This window comes from Pezoporus wallicus, unplaced genomic scaffold, assembly GCF_028554395.1.
Source record: "Pezoporus wallicus isolate ANWC-B61680 ecotype Strahan unplaced genomic scaffold, APGP_CSIRO_Pwel_v1 contig_1181, whole genome shotgun sequence".
Classification (NCBI taxonomy): Eukaryota; Metazoa; Chordata; class Aves; order Psittaciformes; family Psittacidae; genus Pezoporus; species Pezoporus wallicus.
The window spans coordinates 4,998,263-5,022,690 of NW_026641428.1; the positions used below are offsets into that span (position 1 = coordinate 4,998,263).

Here is a 24,428-nt window from a genome sequence, read left to right on the forward strand (position 1 = left end):
CGCACGGCTCCAGGGAGGAGGCGAGTGGAGCCCACCGGTACCAGCCGCGGCCCTGCCTCCTGCAATACCTGCACTCGGGCGGGCAGGAATGTTGTCGGTACCCGCTCGCCCCCCGTTAGCGGCCACACGGACTCACCGCGGGCGACGCTGGACGGTGTGTCAGCCGCCCCACCAAAGGCACGAGGAGCACGGCTTCAGGTCCTTGCCTGGAAGGGTGCTGGAAGCACCTCCATAGCGTAAAATTGAGCTGTTTAAAATGCTATTGAACCTCATTTCTGGCTTAACAGATGCAGCCGTTCCCTTGAGGGTCTGCAAAGCTACACCTGGTGATACTAAGTGCTGAAACTGTACACGGATATTCTAGCAGTACGGCTGCAATGGCAGTATCCCTGGATTTCATACAAACAGAGGCACAAAGTAATCAATTCTGGCTGTAATTCAGTCATTTCTGACAGAAGCTGCTTGTAATACTTTAATAGTAGAACACGGCAACTTGTTTTATACCTTAAAACAAAAAGCATGCAGGCCGTAGCCTCAAGAAAGAATAAATTTAGACTTCGTTTGGACAGTTCAATCACAATAAATTCTTATAAAACCTGGCCTAAATAATAACGCATATTTTGTCTTGAGTTGCTATTTTAAGGGCCCAACAAGATCTTTCATTGTGTGCTGCCGGAAAACATAAACAGGACAGCTTCTGTTACACCTCACAACTAGTATATGTAGTTGGGAGTTTATAATGGCAGCCACAGAATGATTACTCACATTTCTAAGTTTAAAACAACTAATTTTCTGTAGAAAGCAGTACTTTTTTTTTTTTTTTTGCGCAGGTCAACAAAAACTGCCTGAAGGTAACTCGGAGTTCACATACTACATATGTGCCAATGGGCCAGCTGACAGCAGAAAGGTTTGCTATCAATCTGCTTATTTGGTAAGTATTTTACCACTAAACCAGCTTGTTCAACAAGTCCATGTGTATACTAGCTGCAGAGTAACAGTGTGCACCAGAAAACAGACCTTAAAATAAAACAGCAGAAATCTCCATGGTCCTTGTAGCAGCAGCTGCCAATAATGGTTCAGCACTGGGCTTTTCTTTTTATTGATGGTAAAGCTCCATCTTCCTTCTGTAGCTGGCACTAGTGGGGCTGTACTTCGAATGATGTGTTTAGTTCTGGGCCCCTCCCTACAAGACAGACATTGAGGTGTGAAGTGGGTCCAGAGAAGAGCTGGTGAAGGGCCTTGAGCACAAGTCTGATGAGGAACGGCTGAGGGAACTGGGGTTGTTTAGTCTGGAGAAAAGGAGGCTCAGATGAAACCTTATTGCCCTCTACCACTTGAAAGGAGGTTGTAGTGAGGTGGGTGACAGACTCTTCCCAAATAACAAGTGATTAGGACAAGAGATAATGGCCTCAAGCTGCACCAGGAGAGGTTTATATTGCATATTAGGAAAAATTTCTTCACAGAAAAGGTTGTCAGGCATTGGAATAGGCTGCCTAAAATGCTTTGAATCACCAGCCCTGGAGATATTTAAAAGGTATATATATGTCACATTTGGGGACGTGGTTTAGTGGTGGACTTGGCAGCCCTGTGGTAACAGCTGGGCTTGATGATCTTAAAGGTTGTTTCCAACTCAGCTGATTCCATGATCTTTCCCGCTCGCTGAAGCGTAACCGTCGCGTTAACCCCGAAGCTCGTTTGTAAAGGAGTGCATAAGCACGGAACACTGCGCATGCGCGCCGCAAGACCGAGCCAGCCCAGCGCTCCTGGCGTTGCACTCTGGGGGTGGGGCTATGCAAATGACCAACTGCGTGCGGTGGTTCTCACAGGCTCCCGCCCGGTGAGCGCTGGGCATGCGCGCCGGCTGCATGTCTCGTATAGTGCCGCTTCTCTCTGTGTTTCGGCGGTCGGAAACGGAAGTGTATGCGTGTGAGCTCATTTCCGGTGAGTGGGCGCGCGGGTTCATTCGTTCTGTCCGGGTGCCTCGGCTGTCGCCGCCGCTCTTGGGAAATGGCGGGTAAGTCCCGGGGTCTGTCCTGCTCCCAGGTCTCGGCTGACTAGTTGTTCTCTACAGCTGACATATGCCGCCCCGGCACTCTGATCGCGGGGGGCGTTGTGGCTTGGCTGCTTGAGGCAACACGTCTGGGAGCTGCGGCCGCCTCTCCTGAGGGGGAATGGAGCACTGGGATGGCCAGCACTGTTGTCCTCTCTCTGACTCATGCGGGCGCTGGCAGGGCCTTGGTGCCGTCCGCAAATGCAAGCTCTGTGACCGGGATATGGGGCAAGAAATCTGGACCGCGAGCTCGGGGCGGCCGTGGCCGGAGCAGCGGAGGAGGGTGGGTGACTGGGGAATCCGGTGTCTGATGGAGCATGCAGCTGACTTTCCGTCCCTCTGTTGTCATGGACATGAGGGGAAGGCAGCCTCTGGCTCAGGTCCCTACACTTAGTAGTGGTAAGCCAGTGTATATTTACATGCTTACTTGTTTAGTAGGGGTGAGAAGGGAATCAAAAACACAAACTTGTTTTTACTTAAAGTTTAATACCTGAAGTTAGAGGAAGAGCTTTCTGATGGGACTTCTGTAATGAAGGGGAGCTTTGTAAAGCACTTGAAAAATACCGTGAATGAGTCAAACATGTCTGTGCTGGATAATGCTTTGAAAAAGAGACTAGGTGCAATTTATTTGTTGTTTCCTTCCACATCTGCTCTGGAAGAGAAGTGTTAACTAGGTAATTGCTGGTGGTATACATGCCATTGTAGTTCATGAACGCCTGTTTATGAAAAAGTCTTGAAAAGCCCTGAAAACTTACTATTTAACATATTCTTTAAAAGAAATATCTGTTAGACTGAATTGTTAATTTTTACTTACGGCTTTCGGATATGTTTTGGTGGTAATAACTTAGAACATTTACATATTTTTAACGTAATGCCTCTGTGTTGTGCTCTAAGCCCAGCCTGTAACTCAGCACCATGCAGCTGCTTGCTCACTCCCCCCCTTTTTCTTCCCTCCTCTGGGCAGGATGAGGAGGAGGATGGAAAGAATGTAAGCCCCACAGGTTGAGATAAGAAGAGTCCAATAACTAAAATATAATGTAAACCTACCACTACCACCACTAATAATAATAAGGGAAATAACAAGGGGGAAGAATACAGTTGCTCACCACCTGCTGACCAATACCCAGCCTGACCCGAGCGGTGATCTGGACCTTCCAGGTGACTCCTCCCAGTTTACATACTGGGCATGATGTGCTGTGGTATGGAATGCCCCTTTGGCTAGTTTGGGTAAGATGTCCTGTCTCTGCTTTGTCCCAGCTTCTTGTGCCCCTCCTCACTGGCAGAGCATGAGAGACTGAAAAGTCCTTGATCAGGGTAAGCATTACATAACACATCAATGTTTTGGTTGTTGCTATCAGCATTGTTCTCAGACTAAAGCCAAAACATAACATTGTATCAGCTACTAGGAGGAAAAAAATAACTGTTATAGCTGAACCCAGGACACCTTCATTCTCAGAAACGAAAAAGAGAGATACTTGTGGTCTGGTTTCTAGGTCCAGAAAAAGTTACATAATTCTATATTCCCTTTACACATTGTAGCATATTATAGCCTTTTTAAACCTACTTGTTCAGAATTTTTGATGTGTTTTTTTTTCTGGTTTTGAGGACCTTTTTCTAAATATATTCTTTAATAATAGTGACACATAGACTGTACACCTTTTGACTCTTTCCATAAAATGTTTTTGGTTTGGTTGTGGGTTTTTTTTCAGGACTTACTGCTATGGAGAAGAAGCTGGCTGAGTACAAGTGTAACACAAATGAAGCAATTCAGCTGAAACTAGGTAATGTCACTTTTTAAATACTGTGCTTTTGATGCTGGAATATTTTAGTACCTTCTTAAGAAACTTATACTTAAATCCACCCAGGTTTTATTTAATAATTACTAGTTGTAAACATACAAGTACAAGAATAGAAATATATAACGTAGTTTTGCTGAGCCTACTACATCTATAGTACAGCTATATTATAGTTATGGTCAAGCTATAGAAATTCAGTCATGTCTCTGTGTAGTAATGTCATCAGCAATTTATTTGCATGTCAGAAGAGTGTGTCGGAATTATATCTTGTTTTATTTTATTGAAGTATTCATTATCTTTTAGTTTCTCTTTTATTCTCTAATCCATATGCTGTGATACAGTCCTAACTATGTATCTTCATGGTGACCATAGCAACAATTTTTCTTTAGGGTTACAGATACCTAACTATGTATTTTTTAACATATTTCCCTTTCTTCTTTGTTTGAGTTGGGTAATAAAACCAAAAGCAAGGGTAAAGATTCAAAAGCGTTGGGTTAGGGTTTTTGCTCCCCTTCCACTCTTCTGGATTATACAAGACCTTTTTAATGACAGTTGCTTAAAATCTGGGAAAAAAAAAGAGTCAGTCATTCAAGAACTGTTTATGGTTCTCTACAACTAATTTATTTGCTGGGGCACCCAGAATACAGGTAGAATTAATGAACTCTTGGTGAACTTGCTTATATCTCAAACTTACATGCAGCAGTAATAACTTGAAGAATAAGGTATACCTTAACTAATTGCTAATCTTTCCAGCCCTTTAGCCATTTGTTCTCTTGAGCAATATAAATATCTTAATTCATTAAGAAAATAAAAGTCATGAATGTGTTAAGCACTTTTCAGAGCTACGACTAACAGTCTGTTCGGTATAGTTAAGTATCATTTAATCAAATCAATTTAATCAAATTTATCAAATTAAAATCATTTAATTTGGCTTATGAGCCAAAATGTCATTATAACCAAAATACTTACATTTTTAAACCACTTGTAATTATGAAATATTCCTCTTAAACATTATTTCAAATAATGGCTTTATGACTAGATCTAATGTTTTGTTTTTCTCATCCACCTTTATATAACAAAAGGAAAGAAAGATAATGACATCTGAGTGAATTTTGTCTAGAAATGCAGGAAGCTATTTATATCAGGTTTCAGAGAGACTGTTAGAGGTTTTCTAATTAAGGTACCCATTACCCTATTCTGCTAATATTTTTAGCTTCCTTTTTGTTTCAGAGAGTGTACGTGTTCCCTATGAAAGTTCTATTAAGATAAAATATGAGAATCTACAAATTTATACCATTAAAAAATGTGTGTCTCTGTGTGTGTATATATATATATAAAACCATACTTCCCACATATCTATAAGAGCAGTCATAAACTGTCTTCTTCAGAGTCCTAATTTCTTCCATGGTGAAAGTTCAGAATGGATTGGAGCGGGGGTGTTTGGTGGGAGTGGGTGGTTTTGTTTGGCTGGGGTTTATGGTGGTCATTGTGCATTTTGTTTGGGGTTTTTTATTCTTACTGCTGCAACTTTGTCTCAAATCTGTTAATCTCTTGAGAAGACAGGAGCAACTGCTCTCTTAATTTTGAGAGGGCCGAACTTTTATCTTGTTACTAGGGTACTCCTTATTTGCATTTTTCTCTTAAGGATAACTCGTTTCTAATATTACCAGAAATAACTTTTCTTCATCAACAATTTTACTGGAGTAGACCAGCAATGAAACTGTAGTTCAATGTTCCACATGCTTTAAAAAAAAAAAAACAAAAAACCTTTAATGGCAGTGTTAACTCCTACAATTACACATGCTCGTTTTAATGCAGTATTAACTGCATTAAGAATATGTAACTGTTGTCTTGAGTTGTTTGTGCCTTGTAAGTGTGGCTGAGCTATAATTTTGATGACTAACTTAAGAGTTATATCCCTTCCAATTGTAGTAGCTTTTAACTAACTGCAAATACACAGAAGATGTTTGTGAATCACATTTTTCAGTCTTCTAAAGTTTTTCTTAGAAGAAGCCTAGTTTAATCTCTAATTTCTTCTGGTAATCATAAATAATGTGTTTTGTGATGGAAGCACATCTGTTGCAACTGCTGTGGAGCATCTGCTGTAACTCCATAAACATGAATAAAAAGTTTGCTTGGTAAGTTATTGAGGTTGAGTAGATGGCATTATAGTGAATATTTTTACATTACCAGGAAAAAACCCAACCTTGTTTAATACTAGGCTTTGGAAAAAAAGTAGAGTTGGGAATAAATAAATCGCTAATTATTTTGATAATAGTGGTACAAGTACCAATGTAGTATGGGTGCAGCTGGTTTGTATGTATCCATACTGATTCTCCAAAACTTGGACATGGATATAAATGCAAATAAACATTTCTTTCCTTCATGATTCTATGAAAATCCTCTGTAGTGATATCTTCTCATCTGCATGTAGAAGAATGGCAGAATGCAAAGGCAATGTTGACTGTGTGATTTACCTAGCTTGCTGTGGACAGTGTCCTCAGTGTTCAAGATGATGTTAAAGACAGTAAGGTTAAGGAGATTATATATGAAATGTATGCATGTATACATCTGTGTCAATTTCTCAGTTTTAGTCTGCTTAATGATCAAATAACATGCATCCAAATTACACAAGGTGTCTTTATCTCATTTGTATGCCAGCCTAGCATAGATAGGTTTGGAATTGAAATTGACTGTAGTGGAAGAATGCATGAACATCTAGCAGGGCATCTGTGGATAAATAAACTGAAAGTGATGACTTGGTCATGCTCTTCTTTCTTTTCCTTGTTTTTTTTTTAACCCTTAGTTCGCTTTCCTGAGGAGTTGGAGGATGACAACACAACGTTTAATCCAGAGTATAGCCATCAAGTGTTTGGAGACGAGTAAGTTAAAGTATCCAGAGTCAAAATAATAGATCTAGAAGGGGAAAGTTGCTTCAAAATTGTTAGAAAAAAGGAAATCCAACCATATGAAGCTGTTTTAAATAACATGGCAATACTTCAGTTTTACGACTGTATAGTTAAACAGCATCTTTGGTGCCTATCTTGTAAGGCTTGAGCCTGTAGTCATTTTACATGCGATTTTTAAGGTAGATTAGCAGGCAATGAAATAACTGATTTTTGCAGTCAGAATTACTCAAGTGGTATTATGTTCATGACATGTTTCGATGTTTAAGGAAGAATTACCAGGTCTCACGAACAACTTTCACAGTACTGTGTACCAAAAAACCCCAATATCTAGCAACAGTATATCCATTTATTTTTTACTATTACATGGTATTTTTGATGAATAAAACACAGGATTAAATATTAGCTAGCAACATGAATTTAAGTTGTTCTAGGTCATTGAATGCTAAATGTATTGAATTTGGGGTTTTACTTTCTTCAGCATGTACACTTATAAGCAGTTAAACGTGCATGGGATAGAGAAACTATAGAATTGTTGAGGTTGGAAAAGACTGTTAAGATCATAGAGTCCAGCTGTTCACCTAGCATTGCCAAGTCCACCACTAAATTATGTCCTCAAGTGTCATATCTACATGTCTTCTAAATACTCCCAGGGATGGTGACTCCACCGCTTCTCTGGGCAGCCTGTTCCAATGCCCAACAACCCGTTCTGTGAAAAAAAAAATTCCCAATATGGAATTTAAATCTTCCCTGGCACAATTTGAAGCCATTTCCTTTCATCCTATCACTTGCTACTTGGGAGAGGAGACTAGCACCCAGCTTGCTACAGCCTCCTTTCAGGCAGTTGTAGACAGTGATAAAGTCTCCCCTGACCCTGCTTTTCTCTAGGCCAAACACCCCCAGTTCCCTCAGCTCAGTCCCTCCTTGTAAGACTTCTGCTCTAGACCCTTCACCGGTTTTGTTGCTCTTTCAACCAACTCCAGCATCTCAGTGTCTGTTCTGTGGTGAGGGGCACAGAACTCAACACAGTATTTGAGGTGTGGCCTTACCAGTGCTGAGTGCAGGGGGATGCTCAGTGCTATAGTCCAGCTGGCCACACTATTTCTGATATAGGCCAGGATGCTGTTGTTCTTCTTGGGCACCTGGACACAAGCTGGCTCATATTCAGCTGCAGTGTTCAACAACCCCAGGTCCTTTCCTGACAGGCAACTTTGCAGCCACTCCTCCCCAAGCCTGTAGCATTGCATGGAGTTGTGACACAAGTGCAGGACCTGGCACTGAGCCTTTTGCATTTTTTCAGTTCTAATTAGATTAGATAACTATATAGAAACTGTCCACAAAACCCACATTCATTGCTATGACTGTTTATCTGTGTGTATATATATATAGTATAAATGGCACTGCAAACTAAGTTTTGATAAATTATATTTGTTAAATAATGTAAATAAATGATAATGAGTTTAAGATACTGAAAAAAGTAAATGGAGTATTCCGAGTATTCTTTCTTTAACTGTCACGGTAAGGGCACAGACACTGCCTTACTGAGTTTAGGAACATGTTCTGTTTCTCCACTAGAGGAGCAAAATAACTAGTAGAAATAGTATAAGGTATTATCGCTGTTTAAGTAGTGCACATCCAGTTTCTTAGAATAGTTAGGGTTGGAAAGCACCTTAAGATCATCTAGTTCCAACCCCCCGCCATGGGCAGGGACACCTCTCACTAAACCACACCACCTAGTTTGATTCCTTTTTTCCTATTAGGAAACTTAGTGTATCTCACTAGGAAAGACAAGATAAACTTCAAAGTGTATTAAATGAAAGCTCTGTGATGTGAATAGTTTGCTCTGTATAGAGTTCCTGATTGTTCTTTTCTCCTTCCTCAGTGAAGTTGCATTTGGTTACAAGGGACTGAAGATCCTCTTGTACTATATTGCTGGTAACCTGTCAACGCTCTTCCGCATCGAGTATACATCTAAAGTTAATGAAAAGTTTGACTGTGTGGAGGTAAAGAAAGAACCAGACCTGCACTTAAAATATTATTGATAAGGTTTAGTTGGAATATGGGAAAGAATTCTAGGTTTAGCAATTGCCTACTCAGAAGTGGTTTACATTGCAAGTAAACAAAAGTTTCCTTTGTTGCTAAGCTGAACAAAATCTTTGAACTTCATCTATACCTTTTCCCGTTGTTATTCCTTTGACTACAGAATCATCAAAATTGTGTCAATCAGTGCAGTGAGACATGAGGTGCTAATACCAAAGCCAGTTCCACAAAAAAATCCACAACTTGGCAAAGCTGTATTTTCATGTTAACTGTTTCCAGGAGGACTAGCATTGCTGTGTTTTATATGTGGTCTCCAGTGCATGAAGAAAACTTGGTATCATCTGACTTTTACTTAGTTATAATGAAGGAAAAACTGAGTTGTTTTCTTTCCAAAAGAGCTATTGGTATGGTTGTTGATGAATTCTCATAATACTCTAGAGTGTGAAATGTCTATATATTTGCACAGACTTGAAGTTACTCTGCCTGAGAGTAGCTTTTTTTAAATTAAAAAAAAAACACCTAAACAGTAAACATATTTATAACTTCAAGCTGTATTTTAAGTTCCTAATTTCAAATCCCGTGGAGTTTATGTAAGTATTTTCAAGGAAAGGCCTATTGTAAAGGGAAAAAAAAAGAAAAAGAATTACATTGTTAAATGAATTTTAAAGATTTCCACTTCTTTTTTCTGAAGTTCCTTTAGGATACACATAGTTCATCAGGCTAAGTGCCTGGACAGGCCTGAAATACTTTCAAGGCTAGGGCAGCATATCTTAGGAGAGGAAGGTCATGCTCTTCAGTCTTTAGAAGGTTTTTAGAAATCGGGAAGAAAGGAAAGCCTGTTGGCAAAAATAGTAATTGTATTAAAACTAAACAGTCCAACCTTTTGCCAGTGTAATTTCTAGGTAAATAAGGTCTGCCTTGCCCTAAGCACACGGTGCAACCTTTTTGATCACTCGGAATCTTTACTTCTTTTAAGCCTTGGTTCCTATGCTGAATTATTCCTCTAATTGTTTAAGACATTGAGATGGAGGATCTTTTTGAGCAAGGCTTCTATATGCTTCCCAGAGTATTTACAGGCTTCAGCTGAATCGGAAGGATGCAGTTGCACACCCTGTGCTTCCCTTAGTATTAATACTGTAATCCGAATAGGCTGTTCATATAGTTGTATCTAAACCTAAGGAGGAGAAAAGCTAGTGGTCGTCAATCTTGTTCTGCATTTGTAATTTACCATTAATTTAACCACCTTAAGATACTAATGCCTTTACAGAGATTGAAACAAGATGTCATTACAGCAGGTTGTCAATTTAAATGCATATTGACATCTACTATTCTGAGTTAGCTGTTACGTTGCAGATCTCGGCTCCTTTAATTAATAGTTATACTAAGATTCAGACTATCCACCGTTCATGGCAGGTAATCTTTGTGCTATGAATAGATGGTGTTTAGGAAAGGACAGCAGTTTCTGCCTGTAACATAACTGGTTAAAAGGGAAAAATTAGTTTTAATGCTCTGCAAAGTTGTTCATAGATTAGGGTTTTGTATCTAAATACCTGCACAAGCCTGTTCAACAGCAGGTGGTTTTATTCAGTGACTGTGAGTTTGGTTCCATTATTGTTAAAGTGGCTGATACAGTCTCTGCCAGGGACTGACAAAAATATTTGTTCCAGTATCACTGTTCCTTCTTCCTCCAAGATCTTTTCAAACATTAGGTGAAAGATAAGATCCTGAAATGTCAAGAGCCAAAACTCCAGTCGTATTTGTGCATCTTAATATCATCTTAAAGATGTGTCTAAGCCATGTTAATGGGGAAGGCTCAGCCAAGTATGATCATGCTTTGAACAGAAGTTGTCACTTCATTTAATGAAAATAAAATTTATCCCTTGGTTGGAGTCGATTCTTTCAAATATCTGAAGAGAGGCTGCCTTCTTCTAGTGTAAGTATTAATAGCATTGACCTCCAGATTGCTTGCTGCTTTGAGATTTGCAGCTGTTCAAGCATCTTCCTTTTCATCTGCATTTTATGACAGGGTGGGGGAAGGTCTTTCACTAACCTCTGAAACAGTCTTTGCTATAGATGCATTTGCAGCTGGTCTGGTACATTTGCTTTACACAAAAATTAATGAAAGTGTGTCTCATCTGGCTTTTTTTTTTTTCTTGATTTGTTTTTTGGTTTATTTTTTGTGGTTGGGGGGGGTGTTGGATTATTTTTTGTGTGTGTGTAATACTTCTGATCACTCCATTGCTCCCTCCCTGGAATTAATACATATAATTGTTAGAGAAATTCAGCTTTTAAATATATTTCTATAGTTATTTTAAATTAAGTTACTTTGAAACAGCATCTATATGGTATAAAAGTGTCCTAACTGTTAGTACAAGAAAACTCTGTATATTAAAATTATCCAGAGTCAAATGCAGTGTACAAAGAGCCACTGCCCCTGTAAGTAGTCCTCCTACAAATCAAATTTAATTACAAGCCTATGCCACATTCCCAATCATTACCTCACTAGATTCTGATTATGAAGGTAAATACATTACAATACTTCCATGAGCAACTTCCAAGAGTCAACAACTCTTGACTGGCTTCATTTGGGTTTTTGCATGCTTCATTGTAAGTGGCTTTGCCTATGTTTAACACTTCTGCAGTAGTCAATTGGATTGTTTTTCTGAACAGAAACTTGTTTGTCATCATGTGCATCCATGCCAGTTAGCAAGATATGAGTGCCTTGCTCCAATAAAAGAAATTAACCTCTCACCAATATCAAATAACTACAGAAGGGAAGGGCAGCAAACAAATCTTGGTCACTCCTTAGATTATGAGCACCTTGGAGAGAAGCATTTGGGAAGTGCCTACTAAGTAATGGATGTTTCTATTAAAAAGTACAGGTGTTAATGAAATAAATTACTTGTATGATGTTGATTCTGCAAGATTCCAGTATTCCAGGGCTTACTAACTGAAAATTGGATCACTTAAACTTATGTTACCATTAAAACTGAGGATTCTGGGATTTCCTCTGTAAGAAAGGAAAATCTTGTTAACCCTAAAAGTAACTGAAGAACATGGAGTCTTACATAATTTAAGAAACTATTTCAAGGGTTGAGAAATCTTAGGAGGCAGTGGGTGAAAATATGTTGTCATATAGAGCTACGAAGTATTATCTACTGCTTTATCTGCTAAGCCTCTGTTCTCATGATTCAGTTCTTTCCATTTTATGGGAAACAGGACTTTTTGTGATGCAGCCAGTTATGGATCAGTTATCTTGCATGCTTTCAGCAGGTGAAAGTTTGTCTTCCTTGTTATCACTAATTAAGAAACTATGAATGTGAGGAGAGCAGCTTTATGTAATACTCCATACTGGATACTCACCCATTTTTAGATATCTTCTACGTGGTCTGAGTTATTGAACTGATGCTTGGAAATATTAATTCTAGTTTATTTTTACGTGCCTTTTTCAGGTATATAAAATGAAAGTCAGTACAGATTTTTGGTTGCAGTTTCCAACAGCTTTATCAGCAGGCCAGACTAAAGATCTGTGTAAACAATGCACTTGGACAGTTTAAAAAAGAAAAAAAAAAGGCATTTCTAAAATGCAGTCCATAAAAATATTTTTGTGTACTTCACTGGTTCTGAAAAAGGTGGTTTTGTGTAATGCAGCTAAATCACTAAGTGTAAAGAATATTGGAACCTTTCCTATTCTTCTTAAAACAGTATAAATACATTGCCTTTGTTTGGAGAATGGAATGAATGTAAAGATTGTACACATTTTAACTGGGCTCTTACACTAAGTATTGTAGAGCTATATTTTAACTGCTTAATAGCTCTTCCTACAAATATAAATATAAATGTTGGTAGTACCAAACCATTAAGAATAAAACTTGTTTGTGCTGAACTACATCCATCTTTCTCTATACTAAAAATGTAACTGAATGCTAAAGTGCTATTCATTTGCAGGTGCATTGCTTCTACTTAAGGGACTATGGTTGAAAGGACAGGAATTAGTAGCATGTTGTATTAGCCTTTTGTAGTGTATTTTGTTCTAAGCATCTTAATTTCCCTGTTTTGAATGCTAAGTAGCAAGGGTCTTGGTTTTGAACTAATACCCATCATGCATGTAAACGGTGTGAAAGAGCTGCTTAGTAAGTTAACACAAAGTGTTCTTGTGTCAGTCCTTGTGGAAATAGATACAATACAAACATTACAGCTGAACTCATGGCAAACTCCATTAAGTAAAAACCTGGATTCATTGTCCAGAGGAAAGTTTGAATTGAATGTAAGCTCATTTTGTTGAATGTAATGTCAGGCTTTTAGGAGTTGTATTGAGGAGTAGGGTTTTGTTAAGTTGAGACCAATTCATTAAGTTTTATTGCCTGGTGAGAAGCAGTAATACGTTATTGTGAAACTTCATCAAATATTCATGGTTAAAAAGAAGTAGTAAATGTATTCAATCAAGTGGTCTTTTTGGGGTCTGAAAAGGATTATGAAGTCTGCTCAGCTGATAGTCTTTAACTTTCACTTTGGTTAACTGAGAGAAAGTAATTTTAATTTTTGAATTTAATTTTGATGTCAGAATGTTTTGTCTTCCTGGTAGGTCAGACTTGCTGACAGTATCCTTAAGTATATTTTTATTATTTTATGTAAAATTTTGTTTTCAAAATATTCTTTGATTAGAATGTGGGATGTTGTCTTCTGAGTTTGTAGTGTGTTTTGCAGCTGATCCTATAGGCAGGCATTTCAAGCAGGGAGTCATAAGAATGAATGAGTGTGCTACCTGTCACTTTTCTGTCTGGGAGCTACCACTTTTGGTCTTTGTCTCTTTTCATCCACTTAGTTCTACACCACCTAATACCTCTTGTCTTATGCTTGTTTGGGAGCCTGAGTTCCACATGGCTGTGTAGTGTAGTCTTGGAGAATTGCTGTCTAGAAAGGCTCAGCTTCTGAGCATGCTGCCTTTTCAGAATAGCTATTGACACTTAGGTCTACTTGGACAAATGTAACTCTAAACATACAATTGTGCATGAACTTCTGCTGTAACTACAAGCTTTTTGATGCTTATAGTGGCTGGATTGTGACATTTCTGGATCTTATCAGGGCAGCGAACAACAGGAATGTCTTGCTTCATCATTTCCTGGTTTTCCCTCCTTTTTTTTTTTTTTAATTACTGTTAGCCCATAGCATCTGTCTTATAGTAATTTCTTAACAGCGCAATAGTGACACCAATGCTGTCTTTTTCTAATCTTCCACTGATCTTCTGCCTTTTATAATTTCCAGGCAGATGATGTTGAAAGTAAAATTAGAGAAATCATTCCTCCTGGCTTTTGCACAAACACGGATGACTTTGTGTCTCTGCTGGAGAAGGAGGTGAATTTCAAGCCCTTTGGAACTCTGCTACACACATATTCTGTCCATAATGAGGAAGCTGGTGATGATATAATGTATCAGATATACAAGGTATGAAAAATAATTTAAACTTCTGCTGCTGAACAACTAAAATATTATTTTGCAGATATATACTTTCAGTAATGCTTCAATTGTGATATATAATAATTTATTTTACCAGTTAATTAATATTTATAACCATACTTTTTTTTTTGAGAATTTTTAATTAGGGTTTGTATATGTTTTTCCTCTTACATCTGTGATAGGTTTCACCTGACTTCTTCTGGCTTTTTCCCTAGGCTGACATGACATGTCCAGGCTTTCGAGAATATCATGAAAGGCTTCAGACGTTCTTGATGTGGTTTATTGAAACTGCTAGCTTTATTGATGTAGATGATGAAAGATGGAACTACTTTCTAGTGTAAGTACAGTTCTAAAGCAACAGTGGACCTTATTACCTCCACAAAGCCTGCATTTTAATTGTGGCTGGCCAATTATTGGAGCAGTATAATGATATTTTTCCCAGGAAAGAAAAACCATTGTTTATGAGGCTTGAGTTTTCCTCCATTATGCTTTGGCAAAGCTTTAGAATAGAGCTGAATTAAATGCTGTTGTCCGTTAGAGCCTTGAATGTAGGCTTAAACAGTAAAATGAGCTTTGCCTGTGTTTTCTTTTACTTGCCACCTATTCATCTTTATAATAGGCAAGTGCACTGAAGTGCTGTAAAGAGGCCTGATTTATCCAAGTTGCTGCACACCAATTAAGTGAATTGTACATTCAGAACATAGCAGGTGTACCCATTGGGCCCTCACAGAGTAGCTTGCTGACACTGAAAATTCAGTTGGAGAATGGAAAAGAAAATGGACACTGCATGGGAGCGCGACTGTAATTGACCTGCTTGGCTTTCTGTTTTATCTGCAGATTTGAGAAGTATAATAAGGATGGAGCTACGCTCTTTGCGACCGTAGGCTACATGACAGTCTATAATTACTATGTGTACCCAGACAAAACCCGGCCACGTGTAAGGTAATTGGCGGCGTAACTCGTGCCTTGCCTTTTATTTCAAAAGAGGGAACTGCTGAAGTTCCCAATACTTGTTTATAATGGTGTTGATTTGTTTAAAAAAATCCCCATTATTAGCTGGCTATGCACTGATTTATTTCATTGTTCCCTCCTCGAAGCGGATGGAATCTTGAACAAGTTTTGCATATTTAGCGATTTTAAGACTCCATTAAAAATTATGTTTTAACATGCAGATTGCTACATGTACTTTAAAATGAAATACTGTTTTTGTTTTTAAGCGTTTACATTATAATGTTTGAAAATGCATGCATTTAAACTGAAAATACATTCCTTTGTCTGTAGTCAGATGCTGATCTTGCCACCATTCCAAGGAGAAGGCCATGGTGCTCAGCTGCTTGAAACAGTTCATAGATACTATATGTCTTCTCCTACAGTACTTGATATAACAGGTTTGTGTTAAATTATTAACTCTGTTCAGTTGTTTAATAAGCAACTTGGAGCATTCTCAGCGTATTAGCCTGCAAACTAACTTTCATGTTCACTTGTCAAAATTAAATGGCCTTTTGAAGATTTAGCTTCAGTTCAGGATTAATAGAACTCTGGTTTACAGAAGAACTGTATATAATGTAGCTCCTTAAATCCTTTACATAGAGAACAGCACACCAGGAAAATTCAGTCCCTAGCATGAACGGATTACCAGCTAATTAGCCATTTTATTGTGGGATACGCAGCTGAGTTTGCCAAGAGATCAAGCTTTGTCAAATTCCTTGTTCTACTTACTCCTATTAGCAAAACCTGACTTATGGGGGTGGGGCAACACACCAAACTAAAATTGCATATTAATATTAGTTCGTGAGTCAAAATTTTACAGATGGTGAAAACCTAGAGAATTTGTGCTCCAGGAACATGTATTGCTGGCTCAAGGCACCCACGATACTAGAGGTGTATGCACAAATACCTAAAAAAAAAAAGTTATTAAGGAAATGGCGCTGGGGAAAAAAATTGTATGTGCATAAAAAAAGATAGAATGTAAAAAATGGCTACAAAAGTGACATCTTTACTGTGGTTTTAAGCCCAGTATAGGAGGAAATGCAGTTCAAAGACAACTTGACCGTTCAGTTCTAGGTACTGTCTCCAACCTCATCTTAGAAATAACTCGCTCATTCTAATTCAAAGACAGTAGAACTCTAGCTTCCATAATGCATTGCTGCAGGATAATCCTAACCTAAGGTAATCTATCTCATCGTTTTGGTTCAGTTCATAGGAACCTAAGGAAGCATAACTTTTATGCAACAGGAAATCATGTGCATCATGCATTTACTTTTTTCTTTTTAATAGTATGAATCTTTGTAAGCTTTTATAGCTGAGGATAAACAGTCTTAATAGGGTAATGCATAAATCATATATGTTCATGGCTTAGTGTCTTAAACACAGGGTTGTAGCACACAGTGAGTGTGCACTCAAATAAGTTTTTCTTAATGGAATGAAGCAAAGGAGATCTTGCAGTGTTCTACATGGCACTCGAGTTATGGAAATTAAGGTTTTAACAAAATTATTTATTTTCCTTTTAGGTGGAAAATTCAGGGTGGATAACCATGATATGGTCAGGATATTTAGTTATGTAGCAGCTAAACTTGTGAAGTAAAAACTTTAACTTTTCTGAAAAGCAGAAATGAAAATTGGCTTAACTTCTTTGAAAGACCTAATGCTTTAAAAAAAAAATACTTTGGAGTTTCACATTTACAACAGATATTTTGTTCTGCTTATAGTCTGTCATTCTAACTGACACAAGTGAAATGTATACTGGTAATGCATACTGTACAGAATCATCATTATAGAATCACAGAATGGTTTGGGTTCGAAAGGACCTTAAAGATCATTTAGTTCCAACCCCCTGCTATGGGCAGGACACCTTCTACTAGAGCAGGTTGCTCAAAGCCCTGTCCAGCCTGGCCTTGAACATTTCCAGTGATGGGGCAGTCACAGCTTCCCTGGACAGCCTGTTTGTCTCACACCCCCCACAGTGAAGAGCTTCTTCACTGCATCTAACCTCAATCTATTAAATTTCAGCTTAAAGCCATTCCCCCTTGTTCTATCCCTACATGCCCTTGTAAAAAGTCCCACTCCAGCTTTTTTGTGAGCCCCCTTTAGGTACTAGAAGGCTGCTGTCAGGTCTCCCATGAGCCTCCTCCAGGCTGAGCAAGCCCAGCTCTCAGCCTGTTTTCATTGGAGAGGTGCTCCAGCCCTCTTAGCATTTTTGTGGCCCTCCTCTGGACCTGCTCCAACACGTCCACATCCTTCTTATGTTGGAAGCCCTAGAGCTGAACACAGTACTCCTAGTAGGGTCTCACCAGAGTAGAGGGGGAGAATCCCCTTCCTCAACTGTTGGTTATGCTTCTTGATGCAGCCTGCTATATGGTTGGCTTTCTGGGCTGCTGGCTCACGTTGAGCTTCTTGTCAGGGCTATTCTCAATCTTTTCTCCACACAGCCTGTATTTGCACTTGGAATTGCCCCGATCCAGGTGCAGGACCTTGTACTTGGCCTTGTTGAACTTCATGAAGTTTACACTGGCCCACTTCTCAAGCCTGTCCAGGTCTGTCTGGATAGCAGAAACTGAAACTGCCTCTTCTTTCTTAATGGAATTAATTAGCTTTAGTACAGCTTCTCCAATCTCTTTCACAGAGTAAGTGCTGTAAGACTTGCCATACAAGATTAGGCTACTTCTGCACAAAACATTAACAGATAAAATTATCATAAGCTCTCTCCAATCCAAAAAAGAAATTGCCAGTTGTGCATTGCTGCATATACACACCAATAACTTCTATCCCAGTCCTTCTCGGTAACTTACTAGCTTTTGATTATCCTTAAACTGCAAATTTCAACTATTTACAGTGGTCCTCAATATTAAAGAAAAACACAGCTGAGACATAAACTGTTTAGCAATAAATTCTATAATGCTAGTCCATGGAAAAATGAGTGTTGGGGGCAGTGTGACCCTGCTACTTATAGTAAGCCTGTCTATTAAGTAAGGAAGAAATACATTCACAAAATTGTAAGCATTTTTCTTCTGTATAGTTCATGAGTGGGAACAAAGTTGCATGTGGGACCATGTTGATGTTCACTGAAGTCAGTTCTCAACTTTGGTGTTTTTTTTCTAAAACAATGGTTTTGATAGTTATTCTACCATTTTAAGCTAAATGGAGGTAACTCAAAATTGTTACCAGCTTTTGCCTAGGTTCTCCTAGCCTTTTAGTTTTGGACAAGCTTGTGCTTTGGGTCCCTTTATAACTCATGGTTAATACATGCTTTCAGCTAGTTTAGTTGTATATGGTAGGATAGTTTCACCAGTTATTCCACATAATTAGTTTGTATTCTAGTAGTTCTACCACTGTCAAATATAGACTAGATGGAACATACAAGGAAAAGGATTTAAGCATAAAGTAGTTTTCCCAAGGAATTAAATTGGATTAAATATATATGTCAGTCTCTTAGAAATGCATATTTAATACTGTACAGTACTGCATACATGAAATATTGGAAGCTTTTCTTTCTGCAAGCTCTTTAACATCTACTGACAAACATCTAAAACTTTGATAGAATCATACAATCATAGAATAGTTAGGGTCGGAAAGGACCTTAAGATTATCAAGTGCCAACCCCCCTGCCATGGGCAGGGACACCTCACACTAAACCATATCACCCAAGGCCTCGTCCAACCTGGTCTTGAGCACTGCCAGGGATGGACCATTCACAGCCTCCCTGGGCAACCTGTTCCAGTGCCTCACCACCCTAACAGGAAAGAATTTACTCCTTATATCCTATCTAAACTTCCCCTGTTTAAGTTTGAACCTGTTACCCCTTGTCCTATCACTACAGTCCCTAATGAAGAGTCCCTCCCTAGCATCCCTATAGGCCCCCTTCAGATACTGGAAGGCTGCTATGAGGTCTCCATGCAGCCTTCTCTTCTCCAGGCTGAACAGCCCCAACTAGCAGTACTTACAATTAAGCACAGTTGTTTATATACTGATGAATGTTGTATTGTCCTTTGTTTTCCATAGTTCTTTGTAATTACATACCAGAGATGAGGAAATAAATAATACTGATATTAGCTACTTTTTGTTTGTTTCTAGCTGAAGATCCATCTGAAAACTATGTGAAGCTAAGAGACTTTGTTCTTGTAAAGCTCTGTAAAGATTTGCTTTGCTTTTCCCCGGGAAGGTTAATGCAAGGTTTCAGTCAAGAAATGGTGGTGGAAGCACAAGAGAAACTGAAAATAAATAAGGTATCAAATCAGAAACATTTTAGTTAGACATATTTGTATCAAATTAGTAGAGTAATAATTCAAACATAGAGGGGAGATTTGGGATTTACATATTACCACCAGCTTGTATAAGGAAACTACATTTGCAGCCTTCTCTATCTGATACCTTAAACCTGAAAGGATAAGTAAGTCAGGTCTGGATTTTTCTGGCAGTATCCAGACATGTGCTAATGTAACAAATAAACCACCTTGTTTTTGTTCCATTGCTCACCAAAAGGAAACTTGGCCTTGAATTGTTTTCATATACATGCAACAGTAGTAATAAAGTAGCAATGTGATTTTGTTTTTCCCAGATGTGATACTAGCTGATCCTCCTTCCAAAACTGCTTCAGTTTTTCCATTTGCTCATTTTCATTGTCCTTCCTAGTAAACAGAAAACTTGTAAATACTGTTGTTTCATTCTCATTTAGAACTCCAGAGGCCTTGTAAAGGGCTTTACTAAAATTAGAGGAGTAGGTACTGTTTAGTAAAATGTTGCTTAATATCAAATGTTGCTCTGCTTCCAGGCCTTCAGTTCTTTGAAGTAGTTTTGGACTCTGGCTTCTGGATTTTATGCTGCTCATTTACAGCAAATCCTTGAAGCACTTCTACTGCTGGTACAGCAGTTTGGGATCAGACACTGGCTGCATAGAATAAAAACTGTTTAGAAGAAAAAAAGATGGTTTATTCATTTAACCCACCAGATAGGAGGTTGGGTTTGACAGAGACTTTGTCCGTGCCTCTGACTGTCTTCCCTAAGCTGAGGAACTACTCTAATATTTCAGTATTTCTTCACTTTTGAGTTCTGGTGAGTGACCTCTTTATTCAGACATGGTTTTTATTCTCATTTCTGTTCATTAGCAACACACAAGACGAGTTTATGAAATCCTCCGATTGCGTGCAACAGATATGGGTGATGCAGAACAATCCAGAAGCTATCGGTTGGACGTTAAAAGAAGACTGATTGGCCCCTATAAGGTGTATATGACTTAAGTATCATTTACTACTTATTTCAAGGCTAATTATACTTGATTTTACTCTCATTTCCATAAATGTAGTCTATGCCAATTATGTTGCCAATCAACTACTATTAGTTATGCAGTGTTCAATTGACATGTATACAGATGCAGAGAACATTCCTACATACCAGTGCTGAAGATTCTGGGTTTGGCTCCCGACTGTATCCTGCCCAATTCCAGCAGGAAATTGTTACTAAGCTTATGTTGTCTAGCTACAAGTAGCATTATGTCCAGGTAGGCCAAAGGGGAAGAAATGTCAATTTCTTGAAAAGGTTAAAAATATCTTAAATAGACAGGTGAATATTTGGAGAGGTAAATGCTCTGCAGTTTACACTGCAGGTTAGGTATAGCTTAGGTTCGTGTTCTACTTGTTAGCTAGCTCTTAACAAAACAACTTGCTAGAAGTAATTGAGCTATGTCAACAAAGAACTGTGTGCAGATAGAATATAAAATAATTTCAGCAGTAAAGTTCAGGCAAGTACTAAATTTAGTGCAAAGTAATTTCCTTAGTTCCTATTAAGTATGTGTCTTGGGTTCTGCAATATAGTTGGTCCATGTTGCATAAACTGACTCTTTGAGATACAGATTTAAAAAAAAAATCCCAGTTGCTAATGACCTTGGTGTTTGCATTAAAGAGTCAAAGGGCCATAAATAAGTCTAGGTTTATTGCTATAACTAGCATGTTAGCTATTCTGTTCAATTAAGTACTTGCTTAGCAAACCAAAACCCTGTTGGGAAAGTTTCATGTTTTGTGAAACTGAGAAGTACCTTGGTTAGCTTGCAAGCCTTCCTAAAGCAGCATTTACCCTGTTATACCAGTATAGCAAAACTTTGTACACATGTTGGACTTACAAAGGCTGTTAGCAGAAATGAGAACCCAGCACTGTATTAAGTACTTGCATGATCAGGAGTAATGCAATGTCATGCTGAGTGGCAGGACCTAAATCAGACCTCCTTTTCTGAACTGAACTTTGCCTCTCTGTGAGAGATTATACATTTTTTTTCTGATCCTGATCATTTACAGTTTACTGTGGTCTCTACTCCTTCCTCCTGACCCTCAGCTGATGCTTAATATCTTAGAAAGAAAACAAATTTTCCTTTGGGAGATAAGTGTAAAATTACGTAGAGTACAGTGGGGCTTTGATTTTTTTGAAACTGATGGTAGAAATAGAATCCTTGGGGAAATTCTATTGTTTTAATGAACTCTGTGATTCCATAGGTATGCAAAGATGTATTGGTAAATTGCCAGGCATACATAATGCTTGCTTGCTTTTTTTTGTTTTTTTTTTTTTGTTTTTATATAATGAGATGTTGAATGACATTCTGCTTTTATGAAGTGAGGGAAGACTGAAGAATAGACAGTAACTAAGGAACTAAGCAGTTCAGTAATAGGTATCAGCTGTATAAAAACACATCTGGGGAAAGGAAATCCAAAAGTAGTCTGTGTTTTTAAGGAACAGGTAAAAATACCACATGTGACTCAGCAAGCGGTTCTTATTGCTGTACAAATACAATTATGCTTGTAAATTTTATTGCATTTCAAGGCTGCTACTGCCAATCCTTCTAACTTTTGAAGAATTTGTAGCAATTCATTATATGTTTTTTGTGTTGAGGAAGCTTAAAATTAATTTTTGATGGTCAGTTATGGGGAAATTATTTAGCCAAACAGCAACATAATAGGACATTGGTGTGATTAATGTCAGCATAGAACTAAGTATCCTGGTTCTTGCCACAGTCTGGTTTTTCATGCCATACATCTTCAGCAGTAGAAGTCTAATATGACCTAATCTGTTTGGTTAAGGAAAAACTTAAAAACTGTTTTTCACTTCATAATACAGAAACTGAGTATTTAACTGAATTGATGTCCCAATCAGACACTCATACTGTGTTACTTAGGATTAAGGACATTGTAAAGAACTAGATATACTGAAACTGAATTAATGTATTTAAGTGATATACCTGATGATCATTGACTGTGTTCAAACTGCTATTTGTTTGCTTGCTTAGAAAAAGCAGAGAGAACTTGCCAAGATGCGAAGGTGTCTAAGACCAGAAGAGCTGACGAATCAGTTGAACCAAATAGACCTAAACATGCAACATGAACAGTTAGAAGAGAGCTTCCAACAACTTGTTTCAGATTACCGAAGAGTCCTAGAACGACTTGCACAAGCATGAGGATCCTGCCTGTATAGGAAACATGCAAATTCCTACACAGTGTTGTAAAGCACATCCTTAATTGCCACTTAACTGCAAAAAACATCTCATGTGACGTTTTAATCACATTAAAGGTGACTTGTGTTTCTGTGCATTTTGAATATTTTCTATTTTTGTGTTGTACTTTAGGTTTGGGGGCACTTATTGCTGAAATAAACCATGTAGATTCACAGATAATAGTATCACTTCAATTGTATAAATTTTCTTTTAGTTAGACTTCTGTTTTGCCTCAAGGCTTCATAGATGCCTGAACAGCAAGTTAATACATAAATCTAAGCAATAGAAATACTGTACCTTTCAGACTTATCCTAACTTGATCCTCCTTAGGTTGTTCTACTTGGATCCTGTTGTACTCGTACACTCTCCGGTTTACTGTCGTAAGAGCTGGTTACAAGACTGGTTCTCTTGTAAGCCTGTGTTCCTGAGTACAGGCTTTTAGTCTTTCTTAAAGGAGGATCCTGTTCCCATTTGCTGTCAGACCCATTCTGCTCAAGCCTCTAAAGGGCCTGGAGCACATTCTTTTTCAAATCCCTACGTTTTCAGTTCATGATTTCAGGACAGTACATTGCAGTTTGGGAAACAGGCAAGACTTTGTAAGGACTCCAAAAGCACTTCTGGTAGTGCAAGACATTACAAATCTGTAGGAAGCAAATGCCTTTATATAGCTTCTTGACTGTTCTGCTATCCATGACTTCTCAGACTTGAGGTTAGTTCTTAAATAGCCCTCTCTTCTCTCTCAGATGAATAAATTATCTTTTCTTGTAGTTCAGACTTTAGAACTGATTTGTCTTGGCCTGTAGTGAAGAGGACTTAATCTGAATAAGTATCACTGAAATCTATTAACAGTTTCATGGTCCTAGTAGGATTCAGGTCCAGTTTTCAAAACTTTGTAGATTGACAGTTCACTACTACCTCTGGTATGTTGTGGGGGAAAAGGGTAATGTTTTCAAATATTTCAAACCCGTAGCTCCTTTTTCTATTAAATTCTCTTCAGAAATTTTAATTCTGGCTAGGGTATCTTTTCTGTATCATATGTCACTCGTTCTGTAGTATCCAGATCTATTATAGTCAATAACAATTTTTAGAAGACCTGTCCTGATTGTAGCAGTAAGCCTGAAGGCAAGTTGTAGGATTTGAGGGAATAGGGTGGTGTTTGTGTTTGGTTGGTTTTGGTTTCTTATTAACTTGTTCTGGTGTTAGTGATAAGCCAGAAGAGGGAAAGCAGAACTGAAGAGCTGTGCTTAAATTTTGTTTCTGCACAGAGTCCAGGATGCCTTTTGTGCTTCAAGGGAAGTCTATGCTAACACTGCTTGAATTTTTGCCACTCAAAGCTTAAACCTTTTAAGGAACTGAAAGACTGACAAGAAAAAAATGGTGCCTAATGGGCTGTTTGCCCACTTAGAGGTTGATCATTGTTCCCCTCTTCAAAAGTTGGGTTTTTTTTGGGGGGGGGGGGGGGGGGGGCAGGGGCCCATAAAAAGGCAGAAGAGTCTGGCATATCTGTTCATTTATCCCTAATGTAGGAAGGGAAAGGAGGCCTGTCTCATATCACTCCAGGGTGATAAAGTTCTTGCGAAAGGGCTGAGAAATTGTAGGATTGATGCTAGAGTTGTGAAGGTTGCCATATTTAGTTGATGGTGTAGGATGAATACAAAAGAAACAACAGAGTCAGAAGGCCAAAATTGTTTTCTTTAAATAGTGAAACC

At 38.4% G+C, this 24,428-nt stretch overlaps 1 protein-coding gene across 1 annotated transcript; it reads left to right on the top strand.

The window, feature by feature from the left end:
• The first annotated feature begins 1,927 nt into the window (after positions 1-1,927).
• HAT1 (histone acetyltransferase 1) lies at positions 1,928-22,823 on the top strand. The gene is made up of 11 exons (XM_057423903.1): positions 1,928-2,014; positions 3,760-3,831; positions 6,653-6,728; positions 8,635-8,755; positions 14,058-14,237; positions 14,465-14,586; positions 15,087-15,191; positions 15,531-15,637; positions 19,320-19,471; positions 20,351-20,467; positions 22,516-22,823. The coding sequence occupies exons 1-11, from the start codon at positions 2,008-2,010 to the stop codon at positions 22,681-22,683; spliced, it is 1,227 nt and encodes a 408-aa protein (XP_057279886.1). The 5' UTR covers positions 1,928-2,007; the 3' UTR covers positions 22,684-22,823.
• The last annotated feature ends 1,605 nt before the right edge of the window (positions 22,824-24,428 follow it).